We start from the raw sequence: 13,660 nt of genomic DNA, 5'->3' as shown, positions 1-13,660 counted from the left end.
TTGGTTATGTTTTGAGCATTGGATAACATAGTTGCTATGTTTATACTCATGAGAATATGTTTTCCTTATTGAACATATTGTTTCCTTGTGTCATGATTTGCACATTTCGTATTTAACATCATTAATGCATAGCGTGTAATGAATCGCACACTGAAGATTCGACATTCATCACATCATATTAGTTGTGGACTTAGAGCATGTATTATATAGGTTTCCAAATTTGGTTGTGCTTGGTAGATAGTTGATTATCTTGCATATTCCTGTTGATATATGCGTTGTTGCATAACTTGTTGATTTTAGAAACTTGGGGATGTCGTTGTTTGGCTATGGCTAGGACGTGGTTCTAGTACAGGGGATAGTCCCTCTATATATAGTCTAGTGCGCACATAGGGAGGTTACCCATGGGCTAGTAACCCTAAAGTAACTATGTTGTCGGTCTGATCCGGCGTGACGTCCGAGTATCCACTTTGTTTGATTTTGCATTTTATTTTTAAGTTGATAACTAGATGATGTTGTAACTTGTTGTTTCTTATTTGTCATTCCATTTTAAGTTACATGATGTTAACTTTGCGAAATTGTGTTTTATGCGTTGTATTGGAAGTTTCAATGTTGGTTAAATTGCATCGATATTGAAAATTGTGTTTTGACGTTCTAACAAAGCTTAGGATTGATCCTATTGATTCATTTAGAACTTAGACGTTAGGTGGCATGAACCACCATTGTTATTTTGTAGTTTAGATTCTAAGTTGATGGATTTGAGAAATTACACCTTGTTGCATTATATAACATGCTCTTTTGTTGTTGAATTGCATAGATAATGTGATTCTTGTTAACTTGTATTCAAAGATGCTTTTGTCATGTTATATGGATTACTCTAGACCTAGTTCAATTGTATTGAAAATGCAATTCATGTTAATCTATGCTCAAGCATTCTTCTTGTCATGTTCTTTAGATTATCCCAACCATGATTCGTTTCATACACGTATGTATATCGTGATTCTTGTTGCTTAGACTCTAAGGTAGCTTAGGATATTTCCCGAGTCTCACTTGGATATAGACGTTAGGTGGCATGAACCCCTTTATGTTACTCACCCCTACGATACTGGGGCATATTTCAGGTACAAAGACTTGGTTTGTGAAGCCTAGCATTCCTTGGATGTCGTGTAGCTTTCAAGTTTCCATTTCATGCAAATGTTAGCATGAAATGTCATTTTGTAGACTTATATGTCAAAATATGTATATTTGATTCCATGTATGTGATGTGTACATAAGTGCACTCCTTTCAATGTATTTGACATGTATGAGATGAGGCTGGAGGCCAATGACATGTGTATTGTATTCTATACAACTTTTTAACTTCATGAAATATTATGAAAACCTTGAAAAATCGCAAGTCATTGCTTCACCACGATTGCATCGGGTGTGGGAATTCCATTTTCATTCTTTTATAGGGTCTTATTAATCTTGTTTGAACTGTGGCCAAGGGCCAAATGGTCATTTGATCCCGTTTTGTATTTTTGGATTTCGAGTTTTCATTCCAAGTTCCATTTTTGCCTTTTTGCCCATTGGGGGGTCGAATTTTGTATCAGTAGTATATTTAAGTCATGGACCATTGTAGCACGTCCAAATAGGTAAGTTATGTTTGCGTGCATGGTCGTTTCTGGAAAAAAACCTTATCGTTTGTGTTTTGAGCCTCTTGTGAATTCATTTCGCATTTTTTTTGCATATTCTGATCTAGGGGCATTATGGACCTTTCACGGTGGTTTTACTTTCTTCTTTCAACTTGGTGGAATAGAAAACATGATTTTAGGGGGGGTTTCTTTTCCGTGTTTTTCCAGAAAATGTTGTCTTGATATTGGAAATCGCTTACGAAGTTCAGCTCTCAGTTTTCCAACTTAGCAGCTTTTTGGACCTCCATGACCAGATTTCATGGAGGGGCATTTTGGGTATTGTATATTGCGTGTTTTTTTTTATTCTCTCACGTGTCACGTAGAAAATTCAATTTTGAGGGGGGTTTCTTCTTTGTGTTTTTCTAGAAAAATTCATCTTCTAGCCCGTTTTTGCTCTTAGTTGCAGACAGTCACTGTAGCAACTTTTAACCCTCTTGTTCAGTTCTGATCTAGGGGCATTTTGGGGATTTCACAGTGAGTTTTTTTCGATTCTGTCTGTGTAGTCTGGTAGAAAACTCGATTTTAGGGGGGGTTTCTTCTTCGTGTTTTTCCAGAAAAACTCGTCTTGACCTCCGTTTCAAGCCTCAGTTTTGGGCAGATCAAAAAAAAAATGTAGCAGCAGCCAAGGGCTACCACCAGCCATGTCTTTGGGCCCCGGCATGCGCGCCAGTGGGTTTGTGCGTGGGCACCATGTGCGCCATGGCCTTCGTCGGGCTGCCACGACGTCTCAACTTCAAACCCTCGTTTCTCCCTCGTCCGGACTCCAAATCGAGTGAAATTGTTTTTGAACTTGACTAATTTTTCGCGGTCTTTCCAACGGTGTGCTCGGTTGCACCTGGTTCTTCCTAGATAATTACTAGTTTACCCTTTTTGCTTTAAGTGCTCATTTTTCTTCGTCATGCCGTTTCTCTTTCGTCCGGACTCCGAATCATGCGATTCTTAAGTCTATCTTGATTAGTTTTTCGTTGTCCTTCCAGCGGTATGCTCGGTAGCACCTGAATCTATAGTTTTCAGAAATGACTATTTTGCCTCTAGGGGCTTATTTGTCATATTTTCGATCTTTTGCTTCCGCATCAATTCTTATTGAGTTCCACGACCTCATAGAAGGTCACTTTGACTTCTTAAAGTCTTATTTTCTGTTTTTGCTTCCGTATTCGGATCCGTTATCGGATCATCCTTATGGTTCATCACAGGACACGCTGGTCTAAAAACTAGGGTAGTCACAGGATCGCTAAGGAATCGACCCAAACAGCCCAATTCATCTGGTCTGGTTTGGTTTTTCGAGTTAATGGTTTTTTTTTGCACTCTCTAACAAAAAGAAACATGTTTTAAAGCTGTAATTCTCAAAAGAGCGTGAAATGGACAATATCAGTGTGAAAACATAAGAAATACAAATACTTCTCTTAAAGTGTCGTGACGATATTAGACACTCAGACAAAGACGGACGGAATTCATTCTCGGGGGTACCCTCGACTTTTTCTCCCTCCCTTATATTATATATATATTACCATATACTCTCTATATATTTTTTGAAAATGTGTAAAATGCTCACTTGGATTTTCTCTTCCTTATATTGTTTCCCTAAATTTTTTCCTTATATTTCATATATATAATTAATTAATTTACTTCGTCCCAAAAATATCAATCTCTCTCTATATATCCATCAATCTCTCCCTTTATATATATTCTAAAACATTTATTCTATAAATATATAATATGCCAGAAAATTTCTAGCTTTGTCCTTGCATTTGGACACGTGTCCAATATGGTTAGTATCTTGAAAATTTAAAAATATATATTATTTTCTGATTGGACACGATTGGGATACGGTATGGACACTATAGGAGTACAATTTGGACACTTTCAAGATACGACGGATGATTTTGTAATTACATTTTTTTTTTTTTTGAAAAAATAAATTTAATGCTATAATATTATTGTTGGTCCTAAGTTACTTTACGGAATGTTTTCCTTTTAATGTCCAAAAGTAATGCTTCAACCTCGGGTCAGTAATAGTACACTGCAATGCTCAGCCTCGGACATTGCTATGCTCAGCCTCGGACATTGAAGATTCAACACTTCAATTAATAGTAGATTGCAATGCTCAGCATCGGACATTGAAGGTTCAGCACTTCAGTTAATAGAATATTGCAATGCTTCAGCCTCGGATAGAGATGCTTCAGCCTCAAACAGAGATGGTTTAGCACTTGGGTGTTAGCTACAGGTGCTCACAGGGGCTCTATGATCTTTTCTCAGGTGTATTCCATATATATATACGATTGCTCAGTATGGCCTTTTCCTGCTACACTCAAGAATGTGACACGTTTCAGTGGTCCTAGAGAAGAATGTGACACATCTCAATAGTCCTAGAGTGCTGGTATATGCAAGAATATTTCATTCCTTAAAGGCTAAGTTTGGACAAAAATATAAATTCAGTACTTAAACTTGTAACCTACTGTAACTGGTAGAATAGTGACAAAATCAGCTGAGGTGGCAGGCCTACATTGGTCCATTACTCTGAAAATATTTGAAATATGCTCTCTCAATCATTGGCTAGCGGTGACAGGCGTATATCCATGGTGTGTAAGGCCTTGTGTAATTCAGAGTCATTATAAATATGCTGCTATAAGGCCCTTTGAATTTACATTGCATATTGAGCTGTTGCTGAAGCCTCTTGAATTTACATTGCATATTGAGTTGTTGATGAGAACTCTCCAGTATACTATGTCAAGCAAGTTTTTCTCTACAATTTGATGATCATCTTTGTGAGAAAAACTCATTGAATCAACTCTGAGGTGTGTATGGATTGCTGTCAAAGTTGCTGATGAAAGGGCTGAATTGAGTAGTGACTTGCTGTTTTAAGCTATTGTGGTCGATTCTGAAGGTTGACACAGGTATAATTCATTTTCTTACACTTGTTCAGACTGTATTTGTGTTGAGAATATGCTGAAAATTAATCTGGACAGTGTGGTCACTAGTTAAGCTTATCTTTCTAAGGAAATCTTGGATTCAAGTGCTATTTGATTATACTTAGCTATTTCTTGATGATCTATGCTGCTAGCTAGTATATTTTGATGAATCAAGATTGTTAAAGTTGAGTTTGTAATAAGAATATGATATGCTTTGATTTTGAGTATTCTGTGCCGAAGCTGTTTTGTACTAAAGTTAATCTGTGCTGAGGTTATTCTGTGCCAAAGCTGTCTGTGCCGAAGCTTACTGTGCCAAAGTTTTTTGTGCTGAAGCTGTTATATTTTGAACCAAGAACTTTGACTGAACTTTGTGATATACTCATGCTGTGTTTGATTATGCAAAGCTATGAACATGAGTACAACAGTGAAAGAAGACTGTATGAGACGCTGGTGAATTAATCTCAAAAGGAATTTCCCATTTTACCCCTCAGACCATGGATGCAGCAGATTACAGTTCTGAGGCAGTAACTTGGAATTCTGTATTGTCCAGCCAATTCTAATTGTTGTAGAAACTTCTTGTATTTGGTGTGTTGACACTTATTATAAATGGTAGTGAGGCATGATCCCTCACCCCATTGTTGGTTAAGCTACTGAGAGCTTATTGGGTCTAAGTGTGGTTGCTTCGAACAGGGGGAGTGCGTGCATGTGTTGTGGTGTTCTAATATGTGTGTATTGGTTGTGAAAACTAGTGTCTATTCTGGTGCATGGGTGTGTGTAGAGAGCGAGACAGCTGAGTGTGTAACAAGATACATACAACTAGTGGATTGCTTATTGGCCGAAGCCAAGAACCAAGGTTTTTCCCTAATTAAGAGGGTTTCCTTGTAAATCTTGTGTTATCTATTCTTTGAATGCTTACTTTGTATGTGAGAAAGTTTTTGAAAGCAAAGTTTTAACCAATTTACCCCCTTCCCCCTCTTAGTTCAACAATTGGTATCAGAGCTTTGGTCTGCATTGTGAGGTTCTAACAAGCCTGCAGTTGATCCCAGCAATGGATGAAGGTTAAGTTATCAACAAAGCTCCAAGGTTTAAAGGTTCAAACTATGATTCTTGGAAAACTAAAATTGAAGCCTTCTTAATGTTTCAGTCATATGATGTTTGGCATACTACCGTACATGGTGTTGTGATTTTTAATCCTGATAACCCCTCTGCTGAAGATAAATTGGCTATAGCTAATGATGGCAAGACCAAACATGTTCTCTTCTGTGCCTTGAGTCAACAAGAGTTTACCAAAGTTAAAAATTATAAAACAGCCAAGGAAATGTGGGATTCTCTTCAGGCAGCTCATGAGGGAAATAAGGTTATTAAGGAAAACAAGATATAGCTATTCAAAGTTCAGTATGAGGTCTATAAGATGGAAGAAATAGAAACTGTTGCTGAGTATATGTTCAGAATCAATGACCTTATCAATAATATTAGAGCTCTTGGTGAAGATATTAAGGATGTTGATGTTTGTAAGAAGATACTAAGGTCACTCACTTCTATATTCAATCCTAAATGATAATTCTCGAAGACAAAGATCTTTCTGAAGTGAAGATTGATGAGCTTCAGGCCTCTCTTACTGCCTATGAAATGAGAATTGGTGTTCTAGCTGTACATAGAAGAGAAGCTGCACTTAAAGCAAAGGAATTTGTTGAAGAAACTAAAGCAAAGTCTAAAGATGATCTTGAAGAAGATGAGGTGTAATGACCCAGTCATTTGCCTCCCTTTCCTTTTTCTTGAAATTTTACGAATGAATTTTTTTCGTTTAATTTTCTTTTCTGAACTCTGTTTCGTGTCGCTTAATGTCATCTCGAGTGCTCGGAATTGGTTTTTAAGACTTTTTCATGTGAATTGACAACTTCCTTTGAGGACCAAGTCATTTTTGCATTTTCACTTTTCGGACACTATGCGCCTTTCGTCCTTTTCCCTGTTTCGTCTTTTTCCCTTTTCTGTCTTTTCCCCATTTGTCACATTTTTGGCACAACCTCACTTTTCGTGCTCGGAGTTAGTTTTTGAATTCATGTGCCTTCATCTTGAGTGGTTTCCTCGAAATACGTATCTTTACTTTTGCAAGAAAGTACTCTAGTTGCTCCCGGTGTCCATAGGGGTATGGATGCATAGTTCTATGAAATTATTTTCTTTTCTTAAGGTGTTTTTTGTAAATATCTTTTGAAGATATTTTATTTCAGGGGCATCTAAGAAAATATCTTTTGGAAGATATTTTCATTCTAGGGCAGTTTCGCAGTTAACCCTTTTTGTAGGGGTCATTGTGCAAGTAACGAAAGTTATTGGAAAATACTTCGTCTGGAGCCTGGATCCTCGTACGGGATTCATTTTCACATTTCGTCGAGTCGTGTACTCTTAGAATTCCGTTCTAGTCATTTTTCTCCAGTTTTAGAGTTTCTGGACCCAGTTGCCGCCGAACTTGTTTGGGGCATAACTTTCTGGTCGGGACTTAATTTTTGACCCCATTTCTTCTGTTATTCATATTTTCTCATCTTGAATCTTTTTTGTTCATAGAGTTTTGCCATTTGAGCGCGTTTGTTCAAATTCCACTTTCCGGACCCGGCGGGGCACTTTTTGAGACTTAATATAAATAGGTGCCTTAAAGAAGAAAATCATAATTTTCTTCATCTTCTTCCTCTCCTTGGCCGGCAGCCATAGGAGCTCCTTGGCTGCCACCCTTTGACCTTCTCATCCACTTGTATTCCTAAGTGAAAATCCTTCGGCCTTAACATTTGTTGTTTGCCTCGTCGTGCTCTACCATTACCCCTTATTAGAATTCATTTCTGACCAAAATTTGAGTTTGGGTTTGAGGCCAAGTTTGGATTTTCATGGGGCTTCTTGGGGATTCATGTAGATCGTATAGTCCCCGACAAAACCCTTCGATTTCGGCTGATTCAGAACACTTTTTTTTCAGTGGGGATTTGAGGCTTCCATCTCAAATTGAGGTAGGGGGTGTTATAATTTACTTTCTTGCTATATTACATGCTTGTGATGCTTAGACAACTTGATTGCATGCTTGAATCACAAAATCTAGAGATTTTATTATTTATTTTTCTTATGAAGGATTTAATTTTCCCAGCTGTCCATAGCTTTGTTTAATCATGTGGCATGATAGAATATTACCCCTTGATATGTAGATTGACATATATTAAATCTAGATCATTTGGACAAGTAATGAAGATTTTATTTAATATTTATCTTGAATAAAATATTAAATCATGTGGCCTTATCTAGCTTTAAATCAATATGTGATAGCATATTATATTAGGCCTTAGCATGCTCTTCAACATAGATTAATTTGAGAGTAATCAGAGAAGTTTTGAAATCTAGTAATATTTAATTAATTAGATTAATTAAATTGCTCCAAGTGTACTATTCATCCCGTTGGAATTCTGACATGAAATTCTTGATGTGCATGGCATGTAGTTTCATATATATTAAACCTAGAATATTTTATTAGGTTTTGAAACCTTTCAATTATTATTTTTCAAGTATTAAAGTTTAATACACATGGCCGTAATTTGCATAGAATGTACTTGTATCATGCTCTTAAATCAAGTCTTGACATGTTTAATAACATACATTAATTTGAAATCATTTAGACAAGTTTCAAAATCTAGAGATTTTAATTAAATGAAATAATTAAAATCCATTCAATGGTTTCATGAGCTAGATTAAGTTTCTAACCTTATATTCATGATTTCCTTGGCAAGTTCTTTCACGTGTATCAAATCAAGAATAATCGGATAAGTCTTCAAACTTATATTTAATTAATTCCCTTGTATGGAATTTAATTCACATGGTTGCATCTTGTATGTGATGGATTTGTAACTTGACAATGAACTTGGCCTTGACATGATCCTTGAAATAACTTGTTCATAGAACATTTTGACTCACCTTGAAATCTTGATAATTTAATCCTTGAGTAGATTAAATTTCCTTATATGCTTCCATCAAGTTAATCATGCCTTGTTAGTGAATTCTTGTTAGACTTGTGAATTTAACTTGAATTCCATGGACTTTATTCTTTTGTCAAGCATCGTGAACACTTGTATCTTGATCTCATTAATGTACTTAACAAACATGCACATTTGTCTTGGAATGGTTTAATTACATGTGTTGCTTAGAAAGTAATTAAATCATGTATCTAATACTTGTGGTACATTTACTTACAATGAACTCCATGTGTTATGTATCTTAGTTGTTGGCTATATAGTTGCACACTATAATTTCTTGACATTTTACATGCCATGATAGTTGATGAACTTAGGGCATGACTTGTGTGTTCCAAAATCTTGGTTGTGCATGATATGTGGTTAATGCATTTCTTGTATTTTGATACAATCTTGACTTGCACAACTTGTTGATTTTGGAACTTGGGATATCAATCAAGAATTGTCATGGCTAGGACTTGGTTCTAGTACGGGGGATTGTCCTCCTACACTATAGTACGCACTAGGGGAAAGGTACCCATGGGTTAGTAGCCCTAAAGTGATCTCAAGAGTACAGTTTTAATCCGAGCGATATCCGAGTTTCCACATTGGTTTATTTCACTCTTTAAATTTCAAGTTGCTATTCCTTGAAGATTTAAACTTGTTGTGTATGTGAAATGATCCAATCTTGCTAAACTGCATAGATATTATGCCTTGTTCTTGGATTCATGTATTTTCCTTATCGTGTTACTTAGAATGTTCCAATCATGTTAGATTGCATAGATATTATGCCTTGTTTTTGATTTCAGGTATAACCTCTTTTCGTGTTATATGAAATGTTTCGTCCTTATTTAATCGCATAGATTATATGCTTTGTCCTTGATTTCAAGTATACTTCACGTCGTGTTAATTGGAATATCCCAATCTTGTTTACTTGCATAAACATTATGCCTTGTTCTTGATTCCATGCGTTATTCTTGTCGTGTTCATTTGAATGTATCCATCTTGTTGTTTGTATAGATATTATACCTCATTCGTGATTTTAAGTATCCTTCTCACCGTGTTTTTGGATTATCCCAATCTGGACTTGTTTCATATATGTATATATATCATGATTCTTGTTACTATTACTCCATGGTAGCTTAGGATGATCCCTGAGTCTAATCCTTGACATAGATGTTAAGTGGCATGATCCTTTTTGAAATGATTCATATTAGTCCTAAAAATCTTAAAGAAATCGCGTCATGCATGCTCATCCCCTACGAATAAACTTGTTAGTCTTGTTTATTCACCCCGAAGTTACTGGGTGTTTTACAAGTAAAGAAGCTTTGTTATGGGATACACAACTCTCTTAGACAGGCTAGAAGTCTTAAAGTATTTTTGATGACATTAAATATGCACATATTAGCATATCATGTTTACTTTTGTTTATTTTGATAAAACTTGTATTATGTGCTTAAGTACACTTTTTGGTATTCATTCTATGTGTATAATATGTGGCCAAGGGCCAAACTTCATTTGTAATCCATGTATTAGGAAAAAATGTAGAATTTTGCCTTTAATGAGAAAAGTATGAAAATTAGGGTTTTGATATGTCATTTTCGCACCAGTGTGTACATTGTGTATGTAATTCATCCTTTAGTATTCATTTGCCATATGTGATGTGTGGCCAAGGGCCAAACACCATTTACTTTTCATTTTTGCATATTAGTTCACATATTGCATTTTTGGGCTAAATAGTGGAAACTGACCCTTTAAGGGTTCATTTTCAAATCGGGTGGTGTAAAGTGTGTTCCGGCACCTCCACTAGGTCTCATTTATCTTGCATGAAGTGTGGCCAAGGGCTAAATGGTCATTTGAAACCATTTCCTAATTTTGGTTTTTATTTTTCCCATTTCAAGTTCATTTTTGCCTTTTTGGCCGTTGGGGGGTCGGATTTTGACTCGGCCATTTCCGGGAGTCGCGGAGCATTCCCGCTCGCTCAAAATCACTAGTTACATCTGCGTGCATGATTGTTTCCATGAAAAACCCTTTCGTTTGTGTTTTGAGCTTCCTATGGACTCATTTTGAGGTTTTGTTGCATAATCTGATCTAGGGGTATTCTAGACCTTTCACATCAGTTTTATTTTCTTCTTTAGACATGGTTGATTAGAAAACGTGATTTTGGGGGGAGGGGGGGTGGGGGTTTCTTTTTCGTGTTTTTCCAAAAAACATCATCTTGATACCGGAAATCCCTCGTGAAGTTTCAACTTTCAGTTTCATTTTAGCAACTTTTTAGCTCTTTTGACCAGATTTCTTGGGAGAGCATTTTGGCCATTTTGCAGTGAGTTTTTTTTGAATTCTCTCACGAGTCACGTAGAAAACTCAATTTTGTAGGGGGTTTTTGCAAAAAAATTCATCTAGGCCTCCAAATTCAGCCTCTGTTCTGGATTTTTCTGAAAAAAAAAACCACACAGCAGCTTTATGGGCTGCTGCCAGCCATGGTGCACCCAGCGCGAGCGTGGCGTGCATGGGCGTGCACATGGGCATGCACATGGGGCTGTCATCGCCCCTCGTCGGGCCGCCGCAACGTTAATTCTTCTTTTGGGCTTTTCTCCTTCGTCCGGACTCTGATTCAAGTGAATTTTTTTTTTTGAACTTGACTAATTTTTCGTCATCTATCCAACGGTGTGCTCGGTTATACCTGGATATTTCTGAATAATTACCAGTTTTCCCTTAAAGCTTTAAGTGTTTATTTTTCATCGTAATGCCGTTTCTCTTTCGTCCGGACTCCGAATCATACGATTCTTGAGTCCATCTTGATTAGTTTTTCGTTAGCTTTCCAGCGGTGTGCTCGGTGGCACCCGAATCTATAGTTTTTAGAAATGACTATTTTGCCCCGGGGGCTTATTTGTCATATTTTCGATCTTTTGCTTCCGCATTAGTTCTTGTTGAGTTCCACGACCTCATGGAAGGTCACTTTGACTTCTTAGAGTCTTATTTTCTGTTTTCGCTTCCGCATATCGGATCCGTTATCGGGTCAATCTTTGGTTCATCATAGGACACGCTAGCCTAAAAACCAGGGTCATTATGAGGTAGCCTACCTTGCCAAGAAATTCAAAAAGTTAGGTTTAAAAAGAAGAATTAGCTACAAAATGTAACCTGTTATGGTTGTGGTAAATCTGGTCACGTTGTATCTAATTGTCCGAACTCAAAGGGGCAAAGCCAGAAGAAGAATAAGGGAGGAAACTACAAAGGAAGGTTCGGTAGAAAAACACTCATCTCAGACTGGAATGCAACTCCTGAAGAAGAAAAACCTGAGGAGACACAAGATGAATGTCTCTTTATGGCAATTCTTAAAGCACCACAAACTCCAGTTCAAGTTGAAGAAGATAGTGACACTAAGATTGAGGAAATTCTTGAAGAGTGTGAAAGGCTTGTAGTGAAGTGTGATCAACAGAAGGCTCAGATAAAAAGGCTCAGCTTTGAATTGTTAAAGTCCAAACAAATTCTCACTAAACACTTTAAACTTAAACTGTCAATGTTGTGTTCAGTTTTTCTTATCTATCAAAGCCTATTGAAATCTCAAGTCAACACTCAGTGGTCTACCAAGAAGTGTAAAGAAGAACTGTCTCTCATTCTCGAAGAAAGATCCCTAAAGATGGCTAAAATCTAGAAACAATCCACAAAGAAAATTGGGAATATTAGAATTGGCTATGTGTGTGATTCAACAACAAAGGTCAATCAAACTCACTCTGTATTTGTCAAAGCCACAACTGGTGAAGTGTATGCAAGGTTTCCTATCATAAAGCATCGGAGGTTCAAGGTTGAGTTACTTAATAACACCTGCAGTGCTCTAAGCTTCAATAAGAGAGAGTTTATTACCACAGCTATAAGGAACTACAAGATAACTAGAATGTATGTCAAGAAGTCAGACTTAGCTTCAGCACAGAAGGTCAAGGAGAAAGGATCATTGTTAAAGACTAAAATGATGTGGATTCCGAAGAAATTAAACTCTGCGAGCCTTCTAGTGTATGTAGCTTTTAGTGCTTGTAACACTCAGGACAAATGGTATATTGATAGTGGCTACTTTAGACACATGACGGGTGATGAATCCAAATTTGCTTCTTTGAAGCAGTTTGACAGGATAAATGTTATCTTCAGAGACAATCAAAAGGCAAAAATCATTGGTATTGGAACTGTAAATAAGTCTGAAGAATTACCTGAGATTCATGAAGTTCTACTTGTTGAAGGGCTCAAACACAATCTTCTCAGTGTTAGCCAACTGTGTGATAATGGAAAAGAAGTATGTTTCAATAAAAAGAAGTGCAGTGTGGTTGATCTCAAATCCAAACAAGTCCTCTTCTCGGCATATAGATCCTCAGGAAAGGTTTATACTGTTAGTGAAGAAACTCAGAATACTCAATGCAATCTGACAACTTGTGATAAAGCTAAGCTATGGCACAAAAGATTAGGACATCTGCACTCAAGAAATTTGTCTAAACTCCTCAAACTAAAAGTTGTCAAAGGTCTGCCCGATATTAACTTCAAAGAAGATCATCTCTGCAGAGCTTGTCAGTAAGGAAAACAAACCAAAGTCTCATTTCCCTCCAAGGAAACCAACTCTCCAAAAGCTCTTGACTTGATACATATGGATCTTTGTGGCCCTACTAGAACCACCAGTGTTGGTGGAAGTAAGTATTTCATACTTCTTATTGATGATTTTAGTAGGATGGTGTGGGTTTAATTACTTCTTGAAAAAAAAAATCTGAGGCCATTACACACTTCATTAAGTTTGTAAATCTTGTTAAAAATGAAAGAAGTAGCACTATGAAGAGACTTAGGTCTGACTTCGGCTTAGAATTCATCATGAAGGAGTTTGAGCACTACTGTGATGACAAAGGTATCAAGAAAGAGTTCTCAGCTATTGCTACTTCTTAACAAAACGGGTTTGTAGATAGGAAGAACAGGACAGTTCAGGAAATGGGTAGAATAATGCTTCTAAAAAAAGGTCTAGCAAAGGATTTTTGTGCTGAAGCTATGAGTACGGCTGTGCACATTATAAATAGGGTTCTTCTCAGACCTAATTCAACCAAAACACCTTATGAATTGTGGTATGGAAGAC

The 13,660-nt window shown here is 36.8% G+C and overlaps 1 protein-coding gene across 1 annotated transcript; it reads left to right on the top strand.

Moving 5' to 3' along the window:
• The first annotated feature begins 5,990 nt into the window (after positions 1-5,990).
• Positions 5,991-13,117, top strand: LOC132301761 (uncharacterized). The gene is made up of 4 exons (XM_059798989.1): positions 5,991-6,090; positions 6,150-6,316; positions 11,753-11,974; positions 12,275-13,117. Exons 1-4 carry the CDS (start codon positions 5,991-5,993, stop codon positions 13,115-13,117), a joined length of 1,332 nt encoding a protein of 443 aa, XP_059654972.1.
• Positions 13,118-13,660: the final 543 nt, after the last annotated feature.

Source organism: Cornus florida, unplaced genomic scaffold (assembly GCF_030987335.1).
Source record: "Cornus florida cultivar Cherokee Brave unplaced genomic scaffold, ASM3098733v1 CherokeeBrave_3.0.0_Hap2_Chr03, whole genome shotgun sequence".
Taxonomy (NCBI): Eukaryota; Viridiplantae; Streptophyta; class Magnoliopsida; order Cornales; family Cornaceae; genus Cornus; species Cornus florida.
The sequence above is the reverse complement of the archived record's forward strand: the minus strand, read 5'-3'. Positions and strand labels throughout refer to the sequence as shown.